Below are 27326 nucleotides of genomic sequence, written 5' to 3'. Positions count from 1 at the left end.
AGGCAGAGGCAGAGATGTGGAGGGATGAGGTCTAGTTCAGTTAAGTAGCTTCTGGGTGGACAATGTGCAGTTAAAGGGACTCACTACATAGTCAGAGCAGTGCCTTGGGTGCCAACGTCCTCTGACATGGGATCAGGAGAGAGGTCAGATGTCAGCAAGACTTGCATTCTGGTTGCCTGGCTTTAGAAAGTGACCAACTTTCTCAAGGGCAGCACTTACCATGACTACCATTGCCCAATCCAAGCTGCACACAGGAGGAAGAACCCTGTAGGCAGCTGATGTGGTTGAGAACAAGATCTGCACAAACAGGTTCATTTCCAACAGGAGGTAGGTTTTGCTTCAGAGCTGTTGACATTCATAAGCCCTGCTCATTGAGGTTGTCTTGAGGCCAGAGCACAGCAGCAAACAGCAAGCTTCCCTGCAGTCGCAGGCTTCTGAGAACTACTACCGTGTAAGGGAGGACCTTCACAGCCACAGAGAGGTATGAAATGAACCAAAAGTCCACACCGCTGGTTCAGAACCCCTGTGATGAGTTAACTTATCATTCCTCACTCAGAGGAACCTGCTGAATCCCTCCTCTGTGCATATGACTTTAAAAGCTCAGGGGGGTACACAGAGGATGAATGGCAAGGTCGCAGGTCACCCACAGAGACAGAAACCTCATGCTTATGTGGTGCATCACAGCACGCACATTTTCATAAAATTAATTAACCCTCAAAGCAAACCCATGAAGTGCTTATGATAAGAAAATTTAAAATAACTTTATCTGAATTCTATGGCTTCATATGCTAACAGCTGAGGAAATGTCCAAAGGAGACTTTGGTTAAGAAGATGACTGAGTAGCACAGGAAACAGGGTGGGGCGATTACAAAGGGCTGTGTCTAGGTACACTGTTCATGAGGCAAGGGGAAAGCGCCAGGAGTGGCAGGAGGGAACAGTGAGTGTTCTGCCCACCACTTACAGATGCTGACCCTCATCTCTGCTTGAAGACTCTAATCCTTACTGGAAACTTGTACAATCCAGGAGTCACTCTGGTAAATGTGTTCTCATTTTGACTAAGCAGGAGATTCTAAAACTAAGTCTAAACCGTTTGCACCTCCAAAGAGAACAGTCTTTAAGAACTCACCTGATCATCACCAGGTTTGGAGGTATGATTTTCTCTTCACCTTTGCTCTACATTGCCCTGGGTAGCTAGTCACAACTCTTTCGGGTGACCACTCTTCTATACCACACCTGCAATGACACTGAACCTAACTAGCTGGTATCTCAGGACAAAAGTGACAGTTCTGGGAGGATTTGGAACTTTGAGTGTTAGGTGACAGGCTCAGAAAGAAGACACGTGCTCCACTATGTTCATTGCAGCCTTATTTATAATAGCCAGAAGCTGGAAAGAACCCAGATGCCCTTCAACAGAGGAATGGATACAGAAAATGTGGTACATCTACACAATGGAATATTACTCAGCTATCAAAAACAACGACTTTATGAAATTCGTAGGCAAATGGTTGGAACTGGAAAATATCATCCTGAGTGAGCTAACCCAATCACAGAAAGACATACATGGTATGCACTCATTGATAAGTGGTTATTAGCCCAAATGCTTGAATTACCCTAGATGCCTAGAACAAATGAAACTCAAGACGGATGATCAAAATGTGAATGCTTCACTCCTTCTTTAAAAGGGGAACAAAAATACCCTTGGCAGGGAAGAGAGAGGCAAAGATTAAAACAGAGACTGAAGGAACACCCATTCAGAGCCTGCCCCATATGTGGCCCATACATATACAGCCACCCAATTAGACAAGATGGATGAAGCAAAGAAGTGCAGGCAGACAGGAGCCGGATGTAGATCGCTCCTGAGAGACACAGCCAGAATACAGCAAATACAGAGGCGAATGCCAGCAGCAAACCACTGAACTGAGAATAGGACCCCTGTTGAAGGAATCAGAGAAAGAACTGGAAGAGCTTGAAGGGGCTCGAGACCCCATATGAACAACAATGCCAAGCAACCAGAGCTTCCAGGGACTAAGCCACTACCTAAAGACTATACATGGACTGACCCTGGACTCTGACCTCATAGGTAGCAACGAATATCCTAGTAAGAGCACCAGTGGAAGGGGAAGCCCTGGGTCCTGCTAAGACTGAACCCCCAGTGAACTAGACTGGCGGGGGGAGGGCGGCAATGGGGGGAGGGTTGGGAGGGGAACACCCATAAGGAAGGGGAGGGGGGAGGAGGATGTTTGCCTGGATACCAGGAAAGGGAATAACACTCGAAATGTATATAAGAAATACTCAAGTTAATAAAAAAAAAAAGAAAGAAAGAAAGAAAGAAAGAAAGAAAGAAAGAAAGAAAGGCACACCTTCTTGCTGCTCCCGCCCTCTAGCGTGAGTATCGTAACTGCACTTTTGGAGACCATGAGAAGGAATTTGGTCATCATCCTTCTCATCTTCAGTGAGCTGAGCACCTGCCCCCTCCTGATAAGACTGCTGTAGCTCCTTCTGCTCCCACAAATTGTCAAGAAGTCTCTATAATGCTCTGAACTAATCTTTAACGGGACCCTAATCCTCTGGGATCAGCTAGCTAGAAGGCTGATAACATAGAGTTCTTCATGTCCCTCTGTACCTCAGGCCCACCCCGCATTATGCTATGTCACTGCCATCCATTAGTAATGCCTGCTCAGAGCAGCATTTGTGGAGTGCCTATTCCTTGTAGTACATGCTATTTCTCTGAAAGACATAAATGACTGACCATGAATGGCCAGTGCTAGGACGCAGCCCCGTCCTCAGCTCAGACTTCCCAACAGTGCAGGAAATGAATTCTGTGACGCTACATCATTTCTCTTATGAACTATATAGAAATATGTAAAGGGAAAATGCTATCAGGTCCCTTTAGCTACACCAATTTAGCTATACTGCCCTAACATACCCTTCTCTCCCTAGACTTAATTTCTGTGAGTGACAGGGAACATAGCTCATCTGTGAACACTTGAATGGTACATTTTAAGGAAGGTAAGGCCCAACATTATCTTTATTACCACCATGCCATCTTCCTCACCATCAACATTACCCACACTCCTACCATCAGCAGCAACACCCTAACCATCACCATTACCTTCAATATCACTGTTGCCATAAGTATCCTTTTATCCTTACCATCATAATCATATCCTACCATACTCACCACCATCACCATTGTTACTACCACCATCAACCTCACCATCATCACTATCATCACTACTGCTACTATCATTGCTGTCAGTGCCATAAAATCACCATCAACATCATTCCCATACTCTCACCATCATCTTCTTCATCAACACCATCATCACCGTCAGCACCATAGCATCATCATCATGTTCACCATCCCCAGTATCAATGCCACACTTCCGCCACCACCACCACCAACGACAACAAAAACAACAACAACAACAACAACAACAACTACTACTACTACTACTACTACTACCACCACACCACCATCACCACTACAACTACTACCACCATCACCACCATCACCAACCACCACCACCACCAGTTACTATCATACCATCATCACCACTATAACCACCATCACCATTATAGACACCAACAACTATCATCATCAGCAACAACAACTGCTAACCACCACCATACCACCATCACTACCACCACCATCATCACTATTACCACCATCATCACTACCACCAACCACCACCACCACCATCATCACTACCACCAACCACCACCACCACCATCACCAACCACCACCATCACCAACCACCACCATCACCACTGCCACCACTGCCACCACCACCACCACCACCACCACCACCACCACCACCACCACCACCATCGTCATCATCATCACAATTATGTTCACTTTGTTGAGCTGAGTTCCTGGGTGTCGGTTTCACTCTATTTGAGTATATAGTTTTGTTCCATTTAACACATATCACTTGTTACTTCTGTGTGTCTCAGGGAACACTCTTAAGCATCTATGGATATAGAATGAATCGAAAATTCAACGATTCACACTCTATTCATTGAAAATATTAATAATGACTACCTACATGTGTCTGGCAGCTACTTTTCAATCACTTGAACTGCATTTGAGTCTCCTGGACAATACTCAGAGGTAGACACTAACATGATTCTTTCATGGAGATGGCAACTGACATTTAAAGGCATTAAATGAACCTCCAAAATGATGGCCAGAATTATGAGCCTCTTCCCTTCCCAGTCCTCCTACTAAGTCTTGCCTGTCACCATATTGCTCCCCAAAAGACTGGCCTGAAGCACTGAGCCAGCCTCTCAGTTGTCCTCATTTTCCTGGCCACCTCAGCCCCAGCTCCTTGGGACATCTGTCTGAAACTTCAAAGAAATTTTCTCTCTCTGACTCTATGTATCTGCTCTCACCTCATGGGATTGTAGCATCCCACAGGCACCTGCGCTGAAGGCTCAAGCCTGGACTCACTCAGGCCCTCCTAGGTCCTTAAGTCTAAATTCCTTGAGAGACAGAGCTCCACCTTCATGGTTTTCTACCACACCAGCCATGTGGACAGATGGCCCTCAAAGGATGCCCTGAGGGGCACGTGGTGGCCGATAATTGGGATGAAGTTATCACCTTTAGGGCTAGGAAGAGCTCAAGAAGGAACAGGCTTATCTAGGAACACACCCCACTGCTAATGAGCCTCGTTTTGTTGAGACAAAATTTAAATTACGAAGAGTAATAGAAACACGTCGACTGAGATGGCATAGCTTTGAAAGGACGCCTCCGCTCGCATAATTTCTAAGGGCCGCTGTTTAAATACTGTGGCTAGAGCTACTTTAGAAAGAGAAGAAGCAGCTAGTGAATTTCACAGGATTTCATGTTTTAAAACAACGATTCTTTAAATTAAAAGAAAAAGAACAATATTAGAGTCAAAGAATCAAACAGACATCGGCACAACCTATATAGCCTGTTACACATCACAAATACTTGTGGGAGCTGTCTCCTTCAAGGTGCCTTTGGTTTGGGGGCTCCACCTTTACCATCAGAAACAAAACAGCCTCACTTCAACTTTTCATTTTTAGTGATCTGCACGGCAAAAATCTCCACCGGAACCCTCTGGGAACTCCTCTGGTCACTGTTGGAGTGCCAGCCCTTTCAGGGAGGCTGTCAGACACTCCTCTGGAATCGCTCCTTTAAGCTCTCCAAGACTCATACCCACTCAGTTTGTCTGTGGTGGCTTCCAGAATTCTGAGAACTGCCCACCTTCCAAGGTATCAGGTCCTCACAGCCATCTGTGGCAGGATGAGCAGAACCTGCTTTCTCTACAGAAGGGCCAGATTCAGTTCAGCCCCAGGTCACTCTATCCCCTTTCCTAGCTTGCCCTACATGTTCCCTGTCAAGGGCTTCCTGAGCACATTGGAAACTATGCCCTTAGCCTACTCTGCACACACACTTAAGCATGAGAATGCATGCAGCCATCTGCGCTATCTGAATCTCCAGCTCCATCCAGGTACGGTTTATGCTGGATCCTTGTCCTTACCACTGTCTCACTTGGAGTCCTTCACCTACCCACTGTCCTTCCAGATGTCCCTTCTGCATGGGAAGAATGTGCCCAAGACCGTGTGACAAACTCAACCTGGTATGAAGTGCCAGCACACATATCACAGAGGCTGGGGTGGCCTGGATACTGTGTCTCATTACCTTCTGACCAACAAACACAATGCCCAGAGGTCTCCTGAGCATGCCAGAGAAACCAGAGGCCATCGATGCTATGGCGTGTGACAAGGGACGTGGGGGGAATGCTGCCCTGCTTAGCCCCACAACTCTGAGCTTGGCAGTCAATGCTCAAGGTCGAGACTTTGCTGGAGACCTGTGGTTTCTTTACTCTACTCCCATGTGAGAACGGGTATTAGAAAGACTCAGTCTGCTCCCCAGTCACTGCTCTATTCTGATTAGGGTGTGACTCGAGATGTGTACAGTGTATGGCGTCCCTTACTGTCTACCTTGTGTGAGGGGCACTGAGGACATGGGGGCTTTCTGTAGTAACTGAAGGCAAAGTGGCCGTCTGCTTCATGCATCTGAATTCCCACAGAACAGGATCTCCTCCATTGTGCTCTCCTGGCAGACACCTGCCCCTCCCTCTGGCATTCAGTGACGCACAGCACTGATTATAAAGTGTCCCAGCTGGTAGCAAGTTCATCTTTCTTCGAGCACGCTTTTTATTCAGTTCACATAGGAATCCAATTAGCATATCTTTGTGACTGATTAAATATGCCTCATGTAAATTTACACGTCAAAACACGCACTGTACTTAAACAAGCAGGCCTGGCTGGCGCATCTGTAATGGTTCTGCAGGCTCATCCAGCACCCGCACAAAAGCCTGGATGGAAACCTACAGCAACTACCTGATGGCATTGGGTGTAGGAGGCAGGGGGCCCGTGCTCGAGGGATGGTGGATATAGACATTTGTCTCTCTTTGTCTCCGGCAAGAAGCTATTGACAAGGGAGGCCATCTGCGCAGGAGGCTGCCACGTCCAATTAGCTCATCAGGTGACGGAAATTTGGCCTCTGCTCCAGAAAGTCCCTGTGCACCCGAGTCGAGACTGTTTCAAAGCGATTGCATTATATTAGACAGCAGGATTAAATTAATATGGCAAAGACTGCTACTGGAGGAAAAAAATTTTTTTTCAAAATGCTTGCTAATGTTTATTATGCATGGCATTATCAGGAGTGGTCTTCTTTGACACACTATTTAATTCTTCCTTCATTCAAACTCTCTTTAGAAAAGAGCAAAAGACCCACCTATGAATATTGGATTGGGAAAGTTAAAGAAAAATAGAAGGCTTTAATTGGATTTCTTAGAAAGCAGTGGCTGTGACTTCATGGATGACTTCATGGGACTTGAACATCTACCACCTCGGCACCGGCCTCCTGGGGAGGGAGAGGTTTCCTGCTCCATCATTACTCTGCTCTTGCATGTGCTGGCTTGCACGGTGACAAGTGGCAGTCATTTGCCACCTTTTGAGCCCTCCACTTTGCCTGACGCCATGATGTGCTTGGCTATTTCCATTAAGGATGACTCACAGGGTTTTGTGCACATTTCTGCCAGAAGAGACTTAGATCTGCATCTCAGCTGGGCTCCGTCCCTGCGCCATTCTCCTGGGGACAGCTGAAGGCTCCTCCCCACCTGGACCCCAGCCAATCCCTCCAGTTCCTAAAAACTTGTCTTGGGGCCACTAAGCACACAAACACTCTTTATCGTCTCCATCTCTAGTGGGATTAGTATGAGTGGGTTCCATTAACTAAGCTGTGATGGTTTTGAGGTTTGGGGAAACCCATGAAGGACATTCAAAGGCCAACCTGGCACCACTGCATACCAAAATGGGATTAAAAAGCAAGGCAGCTATGCAGAAATGCTTTCAACTAGAGTGGACAGGAACCAGAAACTGACAGGACGTGAAGAGCCTACAGCCGAGTCCAGGTGGGTTGCTGCTGCCGTGGTTCCTCTCACCATTCATCGGAGAATAGAAAAGACAGGAGCAGTGTATTTGATAGGTAGAAAAAAATTTAAGAGCAACTTGAGCATCTCATATCGAACGTGGGCCATCCTGAGGAGGGACAGCTATTATACAAAATGAAAAGACATCTTTTCCTGGTGCGTTTTATTGAAACGCACTAAAGGGATTAAAGTTGTTTAATGTGGTAAAAGAAAAGCATTTAACCATAATAGGCATGTTCCAGAGAGATGCATACAAATGTGCTTCCTTTCGTTTAAATACTGTTCAAACCCACCGTGGGAGATTTGGCGGAGCCTTGTAGCCACTGGGTTCCTGTGAAGAGGAATCCTTCTCAACACATTTGAGTGGAAACTAATACTCAGTTTCCGGGCTAATGTGCAGAGTGGGACAATACATGGTGTGACAGGACAGCTGTTTGTCTCCCTCCAGGATTGTGGCTTCATGGGCACATCCCAAGTCCAGCAGTGGGCTGAGGGAACGCTGGAAGGATGCCCTCCCACACAGCCTGGCCATACTCTTCCTCCTTGTGTGAGTGCACGCAGGCAGCTTGGGAGCCCAGGACCCTGTTGTTCTTGCCTTCTATCCTCTGATCCCTCTTTCCAATCCTTCATCTCCCAAGCACCTTCTGACTACCCCACAGGCTGGCCCGAGGTGAAATCATGGTTTCCCTGGTTTATGCCTCTTCACTGTCTGGGAACTAGTTGCTGCTTCTTGAATTTTCATATTATCTCATATGACAGAGCTGGCAACTATAGAGATGACTCTTGTGTCAAAAGAGCTTCCACTAGATCTATACGTGTGTTCTGTTCAAAGCTCCAGATTCTGTGCACTCCTCCCCAGTGCATTCACCATGCATCAGAGATTTGAAATTCATGAAAACCCAGCACCCTCAGCCCCTCTGGGAAGGCATCAGAGGGTGTTGCAGTTTACCTCCTTCCTCTATCATCACCACAGATCTGAGACTTAAAACAGTCAGACAACGGCCTCCCAACTCCACAATAGCCAACTCCAGATCCATACTTAGTCTGTGTGAGAGAAACAAAGCCGACCTCTAATTATCACCTGGCAGCCAGTGTGGCTGACAGGTGTCAAGGCACCTGCAACTCTGCAACTGGCTGAGAAAATGCAGGGCTCCCACGGACAACCAAGAACAACAATTTTCCAGTAAGGGAAACTGTGACAAGGGCTGCCTTTCCAAAGCCACTGCAAAGACTTGTGAGTCACCAGTGTGGGAGGCCATGGGTCTCTAGGGACCCTCCACTGAAACTGAAAATTGCAATCCTTAAGGCCTTCATAGAATCTGCCTAAACTGCTTCCATGGCAATGTCTAATTCTCTCTCTCTCTCTCTCTCTCTCTCTCTCTCTCTCTCTCTCTCTCTCTCTCACACACACACACACACACACACCTGTAATACCAAAAAGATCGCTCCTTCCAAAGTCACTGTTATTCGGTCCCCAGCTCCGAAAAAAAAAAAGAACCAAAAAAAAAAAAAAGAACCAAAGTCACTGTTAAACTAAATTCTTGCAGAGACTACCACACCATCCAGGAACAGAAGCTGACCTCTCCCCCATGTTTTTTTTTCTAGCTTATTTAAATGGCTACATTGTTTCTTTCTATCTTATTTACATTGCTACATTGTAAATTCCCAATACAGGAGAATTTTCTTACCCATGTCATGAAAAGGAATAGTTTGTAATAAGTTATATGTCATGGGTAGAAAAGAAGCAATTACCTGGCATGGTAGGACAGGTATTCCTGTGGCCAGAAGAGCTGGGGACACCTACTTGCTTCTGTAGCAACTTGTGTAGCGTCTGCCACTAGCTAAGTGTCTTGCCAATGATACTGGATGGATGTGTGTAGGACATAAGACCCTGCCAGGAAGTTTGGTAAGATAGAGCAGGTCAAGACCTGGAGAGTCGGTGGGCACATACCTGAGGCTTATGTGACTCCCAACTCCCTGCCAGACTACTGACTTAGAACATGAGCCATGCTTCTCACATAAAAGAAACGTGTCCTATAGTCATGTAGGCCCAAAGTAAAGTTCTCCATGCTAATGAGGTACCTAGAGGCTTAGCCAATAAGCTTCCTTTCCCAGACATTCCTCCCTGCAAAAGGTATCTAATCTCAGGCCCACCCTAAGAAGGGGAGTATGATTTTACAAATCCATTTTTCCACCATGACAATAAACTGTTTGGAACCATGGACTTTCTCTTTTCATCAAGATCCACTGTGGAGAACCATGAAAGAGGCTTTCACCTACAGAGCTAAAGCCTAAATTCCCATAGAAGGCCTCTCTGTGCTCCCAGCCACAACTGCCACCAAGCCTGCCACCATCAAGCTAAGGACAATCATCCCACTGGAACAAACTGGAGATCCCCCTTTATGTCCCACCCCTTGGACCCAGGCTAGATGCTTTCCCCAGCTCACAGGCCCCCGACTCTGTTCTCTGCTCGTCTGCCATTCCCAGCAGTGCCTTGATGTCCAAGAGTCTGAGAAACCCACAGCCCTGGACTTGTCACAGGCCCAGGGATGCCCACACCTAAGACTGCACTTTCCCTCCCCATGAGCCATGTTCTGGTGCTTCCCTACAGCCCAACACCTTCCTCAGAAGAGAGGCGTGGGATAAGTGCAGTCAAACTCCCAGAGTTCTGCCTCTCCAAGCAGCCATGCCCTGTGGTGGCCCAGACTCAGGCCTACAACCCTACAGAAGAGGGACTCATGATACTGGCTGGGTGATGAGGAATGGTAGCAGGTTAGTGCTTTGTAAGAAAATGGGAATTCTGAGATAAAGGGACAGTTCTCATATGGCCACATTCTTATTCCAGGGCCAGTCACCTGCTGCTGCCTGTGGCTGGATAAGAGAGAAGGAGGCACAGCTACCGTCATCATTCTGGACCAAATGGTGTACACCGTCATGCCAGCTCAGATGCTAGGCATGTAGGGTTTCTCAGGGCCTTCTTGGTGACTCAGTCTTCATGGGAACTATTCTTCTTGTAAGGACACCAGTCACATTGGGTGAGGACGCCACTCTTTGAGCTCAATCTAACTGGATGATACCTTCCAGTATTTCCAGATGAGGTCATGATCATAGTTCAGGGGTGAGGATCCTGACATGGCTTCTTAGGGACATATCTCACCCACAGGCAATACTGGCTGTTATCATAGAGCACTGTCTACATATTCATTCCATTTATATTTGATATTTTTTAATGTATGAGAACTGATAGTATTTTCAAAGCAAAGTAGAGCAGAAAAGGGGGTTGGATCAACCTTGTTAAGAAAAGGCTGACATGGGAGGAAAGACAGGCCTTTAGAAGCATTTTGCTTGAATAACATGTTTTGCGTATTGTCGTTTTACAGAGCAGGCTTGCATGAAGGCTGAACTCCCAGCTCTGTGTTTATAACCTGCTTTTCTTTCTGAACACTCTATCAATCTGACATTTCCCTAAATCAAACCGACCTTCCACAATGTAGCATGAATCATAGTGGTCTCATCATGCTGACTAGAGAGCACTCTTCCCACCCTGGGACAGGATGACAGCTTCTCTGTCACTCACCGCTCCCTTGGCGCAACGTGGATGAGCCGGGTGGGCAGAGTTGGTCACAGTTGCCCATGGCATCACATCACAAATTAGAGGGAGGAAGCTGGCCCAGTCGCTCCACTCGGAGAACGTGTTGTCTGCCTATGCAATTACTGATGTGCTCAGCTGACCCAAGAACCACTTAAGCACAAGAGAAAATGGATGTGGATGGAAGGATGAAGCCACGGCCGTGCCCCCACATAGTTCACAGTGCCTATCTCTGATTCCTACTGAGCACTTACTAGGGACGAGTGGCTATGCACCTCCCAGGGTGCGACACAGGACCCAGCAGTGAAAACCTCTGCAGAGAGGGAACTGATACCAACCTTCATCGAGCTCAATGGTCTCTCTAGGAGAAGAACAAGTGCCACTGTAGCTCAGGGCTGCAGTGTGATCAGAGGGCACAGGGATGTTCAGAATTCCACCTGTTTCTGTAAATCCAGGGGAGCCCAGAGCCAGAGGTGGCAAGTGAAAGCTGACATACCTGGCCCACATGCTGTTGAGGGGGCAGTGGTGTCTCCTTGGTGATAGCATTTGTATCTCAGAACATGTAGAAGGCAAATGGTCCTTGGGCATGAAATTGAGCACCAGAGAAGCCAAAAGGAGTTAAACATGCAGCTTGTGCTTAAATATTGCTATAATAATAATGAACTGGTGTCAGAAACTTGAGGCTTTTGCCCAGCAGTGGTACCTAAGTCAGGTTGAACCAAGTTTTATTCTTCTTTCTTCATGGACTGTTTCCACGCCATCCAACTTCATCCCCATTCCAAGAACCTATTACTATAGATACACTTGACTTCTGAGGGGATATACCTGAGGGCTTGGAGCTGAGTCTCAATGAGTTTGTTAACCTGTCATTACAATATAATACAATGGTTTGTTAGCCTATCAGAGCATGAGCCAGCCAACCGTAGAGTGTTTCCATCCAGAAGTGACCAACTCCACTTTTCTTGACAAGCAGAAATGCTAGCTAATGACTGAATGTGAAAATGTGACAGTCTGAGATGACAGATGTTCCTAGCTAGAAGAAGGGCACATCCCACGCTGTGACACACTCAGAGAAGGCAGAGCTGAGTATGAACGGTCATTGTTTCCATGGCTGAGAGCTCTGAAAAGAGCTTGAAGGCCTGACCCCTGCTCATATGTAATAGCCATCTTGGAGCCACAATGAGAACCTGCCAAATGTGGCGGCTATAGTGGTGGCTACAGGTGCCAAACCTTTGGCTAGCAGAGATCCTTAGTTGACCCTACATTAGTGAGGAAACATAAGTTTAGTAAAACCATCCAAATTACTCAAATATGTATGTGCATAAGAGGGGACAGTCCAATCTACCCTATCTGACTCCTGCCTATGCTAAAGACACAGATCCTTTTCCAGCCTTAATACCCTGTGACCTATAGGTATGACTGTGAAGTGTCTCAGGAAGGACCAGAAGCAGGTCAGAAGAGAGTGTAGACAATCCTGGGTGGTAACCATAATGACATTAACACAAGGACTATTGAGCATGCCTGAATACACATTCATAGGGAGCTTGGCCCAGTGGACATTCTTGATTGGATACATAGGTAGGATTGTTCAGGGTTAACCTCAGTGCAGAACCATTGGTTAAGCTGGCTTCAAATGGAAACCATGGATGCTTCAAATAGGCGCTGTTCATACATCCATTCTTTGGGAGTTCTTAGGAGTTTATGTGGCTTCTCAGCAGACCCATTTATGTTCTCTCTAAATAGAGTGAACAGACTACCACAGACTGAGCCTCCACCACCCTGTGTTCATTAGTGAGCAGCATGTGTCAGGATACGACATCAGGAGCCTACATACTCAGAGTGAGCACAGACCTCTATGGAGAAAAGTAAGAAAGACCTCAGTGAACTTATCGGTGTCACCAGAAAAAGACAAAGGCAGCAAGTTTAGGGGTCTATCGTCACTCTACTCAAAGAGGAAGTGTGACAAGTAATCCAAACTACGTGCATAGGAGTCCAGAAGAGCCTCAGACACACTGCCATTTTGCAAGGATATCTCTTAGAACTCCTCTGTATGGATGGCCAGGATAGGGTTGTCAGAAGTCAGGAGCAGGTTAGTCCCATAAGATAGTAACAGGTGGTTATATAAGTCTTCATACCAGTTTCCAGAGACACCAAAGGCATCCAGTTAGGAGACTACAGTGGAATTTGGTGCCTGGATGGGTGCTGTATTGGGCAGTGTTTCTTGTGGTAGCTCTCTGCCCAAACTGGACTTTAAAAGTATAGATATGTAGACCCTGGAGGATGTGTGGTGCTAATGTTCCTTTTTTTGCTTTGCCCAATGTCACTTTCTTCCTTCGAATGACCTGAAGTTTTGGCTTAGTAATTTCCAGAAGTTCATCAGCTGGAAGATATTTGACACTTGTTTGGAAACAGGAAAGGGCAATGTCCTGTGAACACAGAACTGGCTCCAGTTTAACTGCCTCTCCCATCCCCTCTGGGAGGACTTTCACAGAATATGCATGACTGCTGCTGATGCAGCATGTGGTAGTTGGAATAAGAGTGTCCACCATAGGCTCATATATTTGAAGGCTTAGTCTTTAGGGAGGGGCCATTTGAAAAGATTAGAAGGATTAGGAGATGTGGCTTTGTTTAGGAAAGTGTGTCACTAGGAGTGGGTTGTGAGGTTTTAAAACTTCACACCAGGCCTAGTTTCTCACTTTCTGCTTGTGGGCCAGGTTATAGGTCTCAGCTACTTCTCCTGTACCACGCCTGCCTGTCGCCATGCTCCCTGCCATGATGAAGTAACTCTCTGAAATCGTAAGCAAGCCCCGATTAAGGTTTACTTTCATGAGAGTTGCCTTGGTCATGATTTCTCTTCGGTAGAACAGTGGCCAAGGATCAGTATATCACTAAGGAAAAGCTGAGGCTCAGAGCTTTTCCACCCACTACTCAAAAAAGGGTTCTGTGGTTTTCCCAGGAGCTTGTGTACCATGATGCACACACTCAACAAAGGGTCAAGTTGGAAAAAAGAGGAAATCCAGGAAAAAATTATAGTGACTCACCAGCATGCTCTTCCATGTGACAGGCTATGCACGTAAGCACAAGCTTGTGTGGTAGCCTCCTGCCAGTCAAGAACAAGAGGAAAGCTGATGGGGGAGGACATCCTCATTGTTGCATTGTTATCTACAGCCACCCAAGATGCAGAATTTCTAAAGATCTTTTGACTGGGAAAAATGGGAGGAACACATACATAGGTGCCCATGAGCTTCCCCTGGTATCTCCCCTTTACAAAAGCCAAGGACTCGGCACCAAAGTATCCTCTTGGAAAGTACATAGGAATCAGCGAGAAGCCTGGGTCATCTCCAGAGTGAGAAGACCGGATACAGATTTCCAAAGAGGTCACTGGAGCTCTGACACAGAAAAACTGAGAGACAAGGAGGTGTGTAGTGGGTCCATCTGATGGTGCTCTGAGACAGTGTGGTCTGGGGTTTGTAGGAGACTCAGAGTCAGATCAAGCTGGCTGCCCTTTGGGGATTTGTTTTTTGCAGAAAGTGGATGGTAAGTCAAATTACTAACAGGAGGCTCAGAACTATTTTACCCGTTCAGTCTCAGGATAATAAAGTCAAACATCCACGAGGACCTTCAACAAATAACATAGTCTGGATTTAATTACAGATAAAAGAAATCTGACTTCTATTAAAATAAGAGCAATTGCATATAAAAATGGAAATCACCTCGTGCATGGAAATGCCATTGTCTTGGTTTGCATTGTCTTAGAATAAGAAAACCAGGAGGCCTTTGGCTCTTGAAAGGCTATCCTTCAGACAAGGCTGAATGAGCTCTCATTGAAAGGATTCCCAGGAAAATAGCCTGCTGCAGCTTTCTAACCTTAAATAGATGCAGATTTTTCTTCTGCTGCCTCGGTTTACTCATTGCTCCCACGCCACTCCAATGGTATGAGAGTGGGAGAGCTGGCTCTACCTCCTGCCTGCTGAGGCATTAGGCAAGGCAGCTGGAGCAATGCTGGACAGGTCACTCAGCTAGTGTAGGTTCAGGGCAGCTGGTGGGCTGACAGGCTCAGCTACCACCCAGGCCCAGATCCAGGGTTTTGAGTTGGCCAATCCCAACATCTACTCCATGTATGAACTGCTGGAGCATATGAAGGGCCTGCTCTACAGATCCAAGCTGTAGGATCTCCACAACACTGGGGAACAACACCATATCTGAGAGAAGTCCCAGTGAGGATCCAGTATTGATAGTGTAGCAGAAGTCTTGATCCAGACCAATGACTCATTGCAATGAAATCTGAAAATGAAGAAGTGTGGACAAAAGGCTATATTGTGGGACACACAGGAACTGCAGCTGCCACAATGGGATTTTTTTTTTCTTTTGTCCGGGAGGTCGCAAGGGCAGAGGGTAGAAATGAAGGGATGGGAAGATGAGTGGGGTTGGGGTGCATGGTGTGAAGTTCACAATCAATAAGTAGTTAAAAACAAAGGAAGTCCAAGAACTCAGCAATTGTTCAGTCCACAAAACTAGATGTCTCTGTTGGTCTTCAGTATATGCTGGAATCCTGAAGAAGTAGCCACCAACACCAGTGAAGAAGTGAACTCATTAGCAAGGGTGAGAGCAAGCAGAGAATGAGAGAGAGAGACAGACAGACAGAGAGAGAGGTGGGGGGGATTCCCACCTCAAAAGATCTGGATTAAGATGTGTCTTTCCACCTCCATGATCTAGACTAGAAGTAGATCCTCCTGCTTCAAATTAAGCAAAAATCTCTACAAGGTATGCAGAGGCATTTTTTTTTAGGTTTTAGTCAGTTCTAGATGTAGTCAAGAACAGATATTGTAGTCTTATCTAATATAACCACTTCCCCCAAAGAGGTTTACCCTCTTACTATTTTACAGCAGGGAGGACCCTAACCTGCCTCTTTTACTTAGGGTGTGCTGAGTTCTGTACTTGCTCTGAGAAGTCTACCAGGCTGGCCAGAAAGTAAATATTCTGGGCTTCATGGACTCTTTAGTCTGTAAAATCCCAGAGCTCTGCCGAGAGCACAGTCCATGATAAGGTGCACAGCGAGAGTGTTGAGCCTGACTCCCCCAAGCAGCAGCTGCGAGTAGAGCCCAAGGGCCATAGCTTGCTGTTCAGTTTGCTGGACAGAATAGGGTGAAGGCATGGGTCAGAGGTCACCAAAGGTTGAGAGTTCAGGGAAACCCTCGTAACCGCATATCAGTTTCCTATGGGGTTGGATTAGATGGGTAGCTGGAGAAAGAAGCAGCAGACAGAGAGGGAAGAGCAGACCTGAGGGTCATGGAGAGCCCAGGAAGGGTGGGTACACGGATGCATGGCTGTGTGAAGCAGAAGGCCCCTCTGCATGAGGCTAGGAGACCTCCAGGGCCTCCAGAGCCTGGGCTCTGCCTCCACAGTGGGGCCTAATTCTTTAGGTCCAAGGACAACCTACAGGTATATTTGTAATTAGTACCAGAGGGAGACTGGAAACCTCTGCAAAAAGAAGTATCACCTTCCAAGTAAGGAGTTGGATAAACACCTAGTATCAAAGCTCAAATGTTAACTGATCAAATACAAACACCGCTTCACTCTAACCAGAAACACGGAAGACTCCTTGAAGCAGCCTGAACCCACCCTGAGCAGCTGTGGCAGGAGTCAAGAGCAGTGAAGATGGGGATTGCCTGTTCTGGGAACGAGCCCTGCATGATTGCTTTCTCTAAAGGCCATCACTGAAAACTTGCTGCCTTTGCAAGTGTAATGAGACAAGGTGTTGATAAAATGCAAACTGTCTTCAGGTCTAAGAGGAGTGATTGCACAGCCGCCTTTAATCAGAGCCAGTGCACAGCACAGATTAGAGCTGTCCCTCTTTACTGCCCCTGGACAACATGATAATTCTGTGAGATGGCATGCTCCTTGTGCCATCTCCACAACCCTACACTTTGCATAATGCAAATTCTCATGTCAACAGGATCAGCCCGCAAGGGAAGTCCAGGGAAAGGTCTCACTTTGGTGTGTGATGTAACTGGTCCACCCCCATTAGTGAATACACACAGCAATTCTCCTAATCCCATTTGCACTGTGGTCCCCCCTCCTGTGGGGGAAGAACAGGAACGGTTGGTCTCTCTATGGTGATTTGCATTCTCTGTCTCTAGATGTCCTGTGGGATGCCAGGCAAGCAAAGGTTGGCTGCCAATGACAACCAACAGTTTCACCCAAGTCCTTTAGAATTTAAATTGTGCTCTCAGGTCAGTTCCTTCCCAAAACAGCCTGTGAAACGTGTGTTTTGGTCCAGTTTCAAAGAGAAAAGACGAGACACCTTTGAGCTTAAAAAGGTCACAAGAGTGGCCAAAACATGGGCTGAGAGACTTTGAATGGAGGCTCTAAATCCTATCTCTTCTCCAACTTCACCTTAGCAGCCTTAGTGGCCAGGGAGCTGCAGTGAGGACACCAATGAGAGCTGGGAACAATGAGGCCAGCTCCCCCCCACCCCCATTCTTGGTCCATGAGACACATCTAGTTGCCATGGAGACCAGCATCTGCAGAACTCCCTAAAGACGGCTTTGCACAGACACTGCTTCCCTCTGCTCAGAGACAGCTTGCTAGCTGGGCTGAGGGGTGTGATAGGAAATGACCCCAGCTGAGGAGGCTACAGGAATGGGACTCTGACTGAAGGGTTTCTGGAAGGTAGCCCAGGTTGAGGGAATGGAGTTAGGCTGAGGAAAGTTGCACAAAGGGCTGAGGGGCTGTAGCAAGGGGACATGGGGAAACCTCCAGCTCTAAAGTTGGGAAGGTCTGTTGTATTTACAGTCTAACAGTCACCCATGTTGTATCTGAGTAGCTCTCAGGCAGGGCTATAACTATCACCAATGTAGACCTCTTGTTCTATTGACCAGTTTGCATCTGACATCTTCACTGTACCAAGAGCAACCACCTACAGTGTTGTCCCTGTCAGTGGGTCCAACAGGCCTGTACTGCCTCACTACACTCTTGAATGTCCTGGGCCTTGGTCTGGGGTTATGTGGAATTCCAGCCTCACGGTGCAAGTCAGCCATCGTCTAAGAGCAAGCCATTATACTACATATTCCTGTCCTGGGAGAAAACAGTGGGGTAGTTTGCAGACAAAACTTCCGAAAGGGTATCTGGCCTTGAGCACACTCAACTCAGCATCTGTTTGTGGCAGGATCGTTCACCTAGACTAGTCTCTGGGCATCTCACCTCAAGAGCCAAATGCTCTTACACTGTCCCTCATGCTCAGCAGCCCTTGGCCATCTCACCTGTTCTCACTTCTGATGCTTTCCGCAGCCATCTCTACCTCCTAACCCCAAGTCCTGACTTCTGTTAACCATAGCTGTGCTGATCTGACCTGTTCTGGGGTGAGCACAATGTTGAGGGTTAACATGCTACATATGTATTTAGCACATGCTCTCTCCACCAAGTCATACCTAAGATGAAGGGATAGTGCCATGCATCAGTGGACCAAGGAGAAGAAGCTACAGAGTTGGGCCATTCCGAGCCAAACAACCATCTATCCAGAATCAACTACCTCCTCTCTAGCCTGAGGTGGGCCCACATATCCTGGACTGAAGCAGCAGACTCAGGCAAAAGTTCAGTGACAGTTGGAGATGAGACCACCACAGACATCTGTGCTCACAAGCCCTGCTGAGGGCCATGGGTGAGCCTGTGATGAGGGGCTTGAAGCTGAAGTCAGATTTCAGAACAAGCTCCCTATTCTCCCTTCTCCTCATCTAGTTACCATGGGAACTGGCATCTGTAGAATTCCCAAAAGGAGGTTTTTGACAGACATTGCTTTCCCCTGCTCAGAGACAGCCTGCTAAGCTGAGAGAGACTGCAAGAAGATGACCTAGTGTATAGGCTCACACTCTTGTCTTTCTCCTCCAGAGCTTATCTTGAAGCCACATCAGATGTGCAAAGTCACTCTGCAGTGCTCAACCCTGTTTCTGGAACAAGCTACTCCTACCTAGGTATAAAGGTACTTCTATCTCTGTGCCAAGAGGATAAAAGAAAGCAGACATACCCTTTGTGTATTAACAGAGAGAGAATGAAGATCAACCAGTGAAGGCACAGAGGCAGGGTACTTTGAATCTACAAGACAGGTTTGACACTGCTCAAGATACATGAGGTGCAGAAGTAGCAGGTTTCTGCTGAGAGTCTCTGTGAGCTAAGAACTCCTTGACGTTGTTGTTCCTGGTAAGGGTCCCTTCTGCAGACACAGACACAGTCCCCCTGGAGCACCTGCTAGTCACTGTGCTCTGGCCATTGGCCATTGCCAGGCATTGTCCAGTTGTGCTCTCTCTCTCTCTCTCTCTCTCTCTCTCTCTCTCCCTCTCCCTGCCTCCTGACACACACACACACACACACACACACACACACACACACACACACACACACAGAGTCTTTAGATCATGGGAATGAAGAGGAGACAGCGACAGCTGATGAAAAAAGAGAAAGATATTCAAAGAGAGCCAGTTAACATCCACCCAACATCAAGGTGCTGAACCCCAACAAAAGCCACAGAACTGCACCTGCTTCTACCTGCCCACCTCCTTCCTATTCTGGTGGTATTGACACCACAATTCTATACTGTTTATATGTGCACAGCCTAAGCTTTCAGGGGAGGAATTTAGGCAAGGTTTCAATACAGGTAGAGCCAAGGCCTATTGGTCACCTTAGAGCTATACTTCTTATAGTCACTGCCCATCCTGGTGACAATTTGTACTACTTTGGTTAAAATTTTTAAAAAAGGAGTTTATTTCATTTTATAGCTTGAAGTCATTCATCCAGAGATGTTATTTACTGGCTTGCTCCTCATGGCTTGCTCAGCCTGCTTTCTTATACCATCCCGCACCACCTGCCCAAGAGCGGCACCATTCATAGTGGGCTTGACCCACCCACACAAATAATTAATCAAGAAGACATCCCACAGGCTTGCTCACAGGCCAATCTGGTAGGAGTGTTTTTTCTCAATTGAGTGTCGCTCTTCCCAGATGATTCTCGCTGTGTCAAGCTGATTAAACACCAGCCAGCACACTGCCTCAGGCAGAGCCTGCCAAACACATCAGCCCAGGCCTGCAGGGGAGAACCTGGTTTTCCATTCTGAGCCCCTGTTTACACGTGTAACTGCAATAGTCAGCTTTCTGTGATTGTAATGTGACACTTCAGACAGTCAACTGAGGAGGAGGAAATGTCTGTTTTGGCTCATGGTTTCAGAAGGCTTGCTGTAAGGTGGTTTTGCCTGCTGCAATGGTAGGAGTACAGTACATCACAATGGGATCACATGGCAGAGGGGGCTACTTGCCTCAAGGAAGGAAATAAAAAGAGGAAGGGGTCTGAGTCCTAACATCACTTTCAATGATGCTTTTGTGATGACCCAGCTTCCTGCCACTAGGGTCACCTCATGAAGGTTCCACTGTCTCCCACTATGAACACAAGAGGAAGACCACGCTTCTTCACAAAGCCTTTGGGGGACGCTCTGTATCTCCTCTCAGATCCATCCCCAATAGCAACATGGGCAGAATCAACTTTCTGTTGTGCTCAGTGTGTTTATCTCTAAGCACTTCCTGTTCTGATGATGACGGACACCCATGTAGGTACAAACAGGAAGAAGAGTGTTGGATTTGAACCTGCCCTCACCTCGAATGCTGCCATACACCGAGACCTCTGACCTCTACCCCATGCTCCCCTCCAACCACTCCCCTGCCTCTGTCTGAAGTTCTCCCCATTGTCATTTTCCTCATTCACATTACTGTCCACATCCATGTGACCATCTGCATCCACAGAGCCACTCCCATCTACACTACTGACTTCACCCATGTCACCTCCCTTGCTCCTAGCCTAGTCCTCATCCAGAGCACTACGTCTGCCTTCTCTTACCCTTCATTTTCTCTTCCCCTACATCTTACCCCTGGTAGACTTGGCCCTTTGCATCTTATGTATCTCAACCTGAATAAAAAAAATGCAATTAAAAGTCAGACTGTATCACTCTGCTTTTAAAACCCTTTAGTGATTATAGTTCAAAATAACTTTATCTTGCCTTTGAATTGCTTCCCCCTGAGACCAGTTGGGACTAGGCAGCTCCTGAGTAAGCCATCAGTAAATGAGCCCGGTACATACCCAGTGGATATTACTCACCACAGTCATGGTGCCTCCTGGGGTAGAAGAAGGAACTTTGGGGGGAAGAGTCCGCCCTCAGGTCATGAAGGCAAGGCAGCATGAGCTATTCTGGTGACTGTGGCTAACTTAATGGAATTTCACTGAGTGGAGTCTCCACAGAGAGGGAGGAAAACAGAGACTCTGCCCTCTTCAAAATGAGTAAGCTTTTTGTTTTTGAAAAGAAAAACTCCCAATGAAGTGAAAGTAAGGAAGGATTTTCTTTTTGGAAAGGGGGGTTGGTACACAAAGCTCCACTCATGGCTAGGAGCTGCTGGTTACTGATAGCTGTCAGGAGAAGGAGTGTGAGCCACTGTTGACCGTGCTTCAGGGTAGGACCCGCACCTAAGAATATCCACAGATTGGACTTGATGGGTTTTAAAAAAACAGAAAGTTCGGTGGATAAGAAAAAGTAAATGTGAGAGGAGTTGGAAAGGGTGAATATAATTAAAATGCATAGCATAAAGTCTCAACTAATAAAAAAAATCGGAAAAAATGTAATGAGTGATGAAGGAAGGAAGCAAGGAAGAAAGGAAGGAAACAAGGAAAGAAGGAAAGAGGCAAATAAAGAAGGACTCAAGGAGGCAAGCTAGGAAGGGTGCAAGGAAAGAAGGACAAAAGTTTGTCTTTCTCTCACATGTGGAGTCTGTGCAGAGCAGCAGTGGTGAAGGGGAAGAAGACGGTCATGGGATGCATTCGATCAAAGGACACAGATAGGTGTCTGCCAATGCCACAATGAAGCCCACTAGATTTGTATAATTAGTGTGACTTAATCAAAGAAGAAAATAGGAACTAAAATAAATGAATGGACGGAATTACCCAAAGGTCATCACCTAGAAGCAGGAAGAGATTCTAAATGACCAAGTGGATGCACTCACCACTCAGGGTTAACACCACTTGGTATCTGATGGGGATAAATGTGGTATTAAATGTATACCTACTCACTAATTCTTACATCTATTTTTATAAAATTATCAAAATAAGTTTAAGTTCTGTTACCAGAATTACAGCTCCCTTTGCTAACAACAATGGATGTCTCTGTTTCGCTCAGTTCCTCTGATTCCAAAAGTAAACCCTGAGTGGGCTTTCACAGAGCCCATATTAAACCCAGGAATTTCTACAGAAGGCTCTGTTAGGTTTACAGCCTCACCAACAAGGACATCCCGCTGTGTGCCTGTCCCAGTAAAAAGGTAGGAAGCTTTCAATGACCCTGGTAATGTTCTACACGACCTTTTAAAACTGAATGGCCCAGGAAATGCATCTTGAGATAAGTTCTACTACTTTATCCACACTTGGAGCTAGTCCTCAGGAGCTCACCCATGTTCTCCCTGGAGCTAGGACACTTTGAGGGTGGGAGTGGGTGTTTGCTGTACATGGGGTCATATCTTCCTTTTCTCATACAGCCTCACTTTAATCCATAAGAACATGGTATTGTTAAAAACATGAAAGGAACACATATTTTTACAGCATTCACACGTGTTTACAACTCCATACAGCTTAAAACAGGGGCTTGGAAATCAATGGCTGTTTTGCAGTTTCCCAGACGCAACCTAGCAGGTTAGTGGAGTTGCATTATGAGACCTGTTGATAGACAAGACTTCATCCTTCGCTTGTCTATGTGATTTTAGCCTCAATTCAAAGTTAGAACATGCATAGACACATTTGAAATGGTCAGAAATTAGATCACAGATAATCAACCATATTCCCTAAAAAGCCAGTAGGGATTTATGGCTATAGTATGTGTATGAGTGAGTTGACAATGTGATATTTTTCTTCAAAAAAAGAAGACTGTCTATGACTGATCTCTGTCCAGTGGAAAGCCACACATTTACAATGGCATGACAGCACAAACTGGACTTGACTATCTTTTTGAATTATTCTCATTTCATTAGTTCTTCGAGAATTCCATGCACTTTCATTCCATTTGATCCATTCATAGTTCTTTAAAGTTCTAGCCAACTCACTTCCTGTCTTGGAATGACATGTCCATGACAGAGGAGCATCTCTGTGTGAAACCCAGACAATGGAAGGTCTTAAATGTGTTCAGTTGTCACTCATGTGAAGCAGATGCTCACAAAGGAAAGAAGTAGACTAAAGGCTGTGTGGGACCAAAGCCATTGAAATTTAATTCCTTTCTTCTCGGGTGGCAGAATCTTCAGAACAACACCTCCTGAGTTATTGCAGCAGCAGTGCCACAGGATTCGTCCACATCATGTCCCAGCCCTACACACCTAACGACAAGGCAACAAAATGACCCTATAAAGCTCAGATCTTCCAACTCTCGAAGCCTAAGCACTTTGCTTTTTAATCAGAGTGCTATTCTCACATCACAACACAAAGAGCATCCAAGCACATGGAGGTCCTGTGAGTAAGTCCAACAGCACTCACAGTGGAAGTAAAGAATGTGTCTCTCACGGGTGGAAACAGGACACATTCTACACTATGTCATGACAGGACAAAGAAGCTACCATACGGAGAGTTAATCATACCAATCTCTAAGTCAGTAGAAACACTGGCATTTAAAATTACTTACAGTTCAGCAAGAAAAACAATTCACAGATCTAGCGATGGATAGGGTTAAAGCAGACGAGTGCTCTGCCATGTTGAGGCCTGCACCCCCAGCCTGGCCTCTCAGAAACAGCCTTAAAGTGCAAGCATACAGTCAAGCCGCTCCAAACACTGTCGTGCCATTTGAGTCTTCCTTCCTCCCTTCACATGAGGAGACAACCTTACCTGCAGCTTTCGTGACATCTGCCGTTGTCATGTTTTGGATGTTGGCACTCACTTTGAAGATCACTGCTGGTCCCAAAACTCTGGAAAAGATCATTAAGGAAAAAGGTCATTTCCACATCAACAGGGGACCTGCCTGTCTGTGAGCTCCAGAACACTGACAGGTTAGGGGCCCCCAGGCTGCCCTTTGCTATTCCTGGTGGGGTTTCTCTTAGAAACTAGGGTTCTGTTTGCACATCTAGTAAGTCTATTGCTGACTTTATTTTTAAACGCACGCGTGCGCGCGCGCGCACACACACACACACACACACATACACATACATACACACACATAAACACACATACCTACACACACACTCTCTCTCCATCACCCCCCATACACACACACACACACATACACATACATACATACATACACACACATAAACACACATACCTACACACACACTCTCTCTCCATCACCCCCCATACACACACACACACATACACATACATACATACACACACATAAATACACATACCTACATGCACACTCTCTCTCCATCACCCCCCATACACACACACACAAACACACACACACATATACATACATACACACACATAAACACACATACCTACACACACTCTCTCTCCATCACCCCCCACACACACACACACACACTGTTGTACTAGGGATGGATTCTTATCAAAAGAAAAGTACCCATTCCTGATAATGGCAGACAGGAATTCCTGAAAGTGTAAAGGAGGAATCATTGTGGAAAAGGACCTTAGTCTTGAGCACAAGAGTCAAGAGCAGAGTGGGGAGAAGTGTTTTCAAACTTCTTTCTGCAGGGGCCACTTGAAGACCCATCACATCATTAAGAACTACTTAATACAAAAGCTGCTGTCGGGGAGTTGCTAGGCAAGAATTATCAAAATGCCCGAAGCTTTATAAATGCCAAGTTGAACATGATTTTGAAGAAATGTATCACTTTACAGTCGAAATCATTTGAGGACCTGGGTGGTTGATATAGAAACACTTATACAGCAAACACGGGGCTGGGTGTGTAGGGTCTGCTCTGGAAGGCAGGTGAATGCCATCTCCACAATGATTCAAAGACTCTTCATGGAATGAAGTGCCTTCTGAAGGCAAATTCCCCATAGATTAGCAATAGGAAAAGCAGGAGCGTATGGTAGGAGATGGCACTGAGGAAGTCCTGGTGTGGGCAGCTGCCTTACTACCAAATTTCTGCACACTGGCCTCACACCCTTGTCAAAGTATAAAGCAGTTCACAGGAATGAAACTAACACATACTTACAACCGTGCCTTCCCTCCTCCCTCTCACCATAGACTTGGCTGCCATTTGCCCTCACCCTGAGGGCACCACCTAAGGTGCTGGCTCTGAACCTTTCTTTTAGCCTCACACTTAGCTGTGGGCTCACAGGATCTCCATCTTGGCCTCTGGATTTCACCATCCTCCTGCCAGCCCAGGGCTTCAACACACTAAAGGTGGAAGCTGTCTTGCTACAACAAGGCAGATAATGACCATTCCAGCAGCCCAGCATCACTTTGGGCTCAGTAAGATGTGTGCTGAGTAGTTACCTTCCCTGAAGAGTGCCATCTTCCTGTCTCTTATACGTAAACATCCAGAGCCCAAGTTCTGTTAAAATCCCTGGAAATGTTGGCGTTATAACTTCTGTACTGTCATCTAGTCCAAATCTGTCTCGCTGTATGACATAACCTGAGAATATCTGTGTTCAGCTTTCCTGACTGAGGATTTAGAGAATTACTTCAGAAGCCACTGTGGTACTGATACGGGGACCAGGGCAGCTGCCATGACCTTGCTCGGGCCAATGGAACATCCCTGTATGTTCCCTTGTCCATGGATTCTTGCTCTCTGCTCTTAGATGGAACCCAGCCAGCATCCTTCCTGGTCTTCAAGACCAAATGGCTTCATTCACATCGGTACACACACAGGGGCATGTTCTTTCTCACCATGTCAAATCCAATTGCATCTCCGCTAATCACTCAGCTCTTTTCATATCTACCTCAGTAAGCACCAACAATGATAAATTCTCTCTCCTAACACTTCTAGAAACTACTTCACCCATAAGCATTTGATGTTTAGTGCTTAAATGGAACACGAGTCATCTACACAAGCATCCATAGATGATTCTTGGCTTCCCAGCTGGGTCATCAGCTCTGGGAAGCAATGGACTGATTCTTATGGGTCTTTACTCACACAATGGATGACTGATTAACTTGTGATAGAGTCAGGACACTTGAGTATAGAATTCTTCTGATGTTGACAACGTCCCTATTCACACGAGAAATGCCCAGCTACAGCAGCCAAACCTAGAGCTGTTGGGAGGCGACACCAGAGTCCATAGCAATCAACTTCTCAGAACTTTAGGGTACCCTGGGTAGCCTGAGCCCCTTCCTACAAGTCTCATGTCACCAGCTCTATGAGAAAGCTGTCAGAGTGTAGTCATCCTGTCTGGGAATGGCTCCCAGAGGCTCCAGATCTCATCTGGAGGATTATCCTCACCAGCAGCCCCTGCTCCTACTGAATGGGATGCACTGTTGTCTGCATCCACACAACTCTCAAAGGAATTCATGACTTTGTATCTTCAGAAGGGATTTTTAGGAAGGAAGGGAGGGAGGAAGGAAGGGAGGGAGGGAGGAAGGAAGGAAGGAAGGAAGGAAGGAAGGAAGGAAGGAAGGAAGGAAGATAAGTACTGGAACCATTTGCTGAGGACTCTGGAGGAAGGTGTCAGTCCCAGTCTCCAAATGCTGACTACTCCCCTCTGAAGTGGCCCCCCTTTCACCATGTCTGGGAATACCTAAGGTAGAGGGTTGTCTGAGACTTGGGTTCAAAGCTGAATCAGCCCTGAATTCTGAGACCTCATAGACTTTTTCATCATAGTAGTCCCCAGGACTGGCACTATGGTTTCCTAATGCCTCTAGGGAACCTGTTTAAAGTACGCATCAATGAGAGCCAACATCACTGAAAATGAGCCTTATGGTAACCAAGAATCCCCTAGGGGAAATCCAGCACTTGGGCAGACAAAAGTGTCACACGAGTCCTGGGCAATGACATTGGTCAGTTGATTCTAACACCCACATGTACAGAATAAGCAAGTCCTCGAGTTATCAGTCACAATTTCTAAGCTTATGGGCTCCTCAGAGGATGCTGATGACTAGACCTTGAACTGATCAAAATACAGAGCATGGGAAACTGTGGAGGGCTTGGCCCTAAATGAGACACCTATAACATGCTCCTCCCCAAACAGCTCAGGGCACATTGCAGAAGACAGATAAAAAAGACTATAAGACTCATACGTTAGCAAAACTGATGTGAAATGGTATATGATGGGGGCATCACACTCATGAATTTATAGTG

At 46.4% G+C, this 27326-nt stretch overlaps 1 protein-coding gene across 4 annotated transcripts in view; it reads right to left on the bottom strand.

The window, feature by feature from the left end:
- Ptprn2 (protein tyrosine phosphatase, receptor type N2) overlaps positions 1 to 27326 on the bottom strand; it is a 752006-nt gene that overhangs the window by 370521 nt on the left and 354159 nt on the right. For all 4 annotated transcript variants that reach the window (NM_031600.2, XM_039111861.2, XM_039111863.2 and 1 more), the window contains one exon: positions 23947 to 24026. In NM_031600.2, the coding sequence (NP_113788.1) occupies positions 23947 to 24026 (80 nt within the window). The remainder of the gene's footprint in view (positions 1 to 23946; positions 24027 to 27326) is intronic.

This window comes from Rattus norvegicus, chromosome 6 (assembly GCF_036323735.1).
Source record: "Rattus norvegicus strain BN/NHsdMcwi chromosome 6, GRCr8, whole genome shotgun sequence".
Lineage (NCBI taxonomy): Eukaryota > Metazoa > Chordata > Mammalia > Rodentia > Muridae > Rattus > Rattus norvegicus.
Note: the sequence above shows the minus strand (reverse complement) of the source record. Positions and strands in the feature narration are given on the sequence as shown.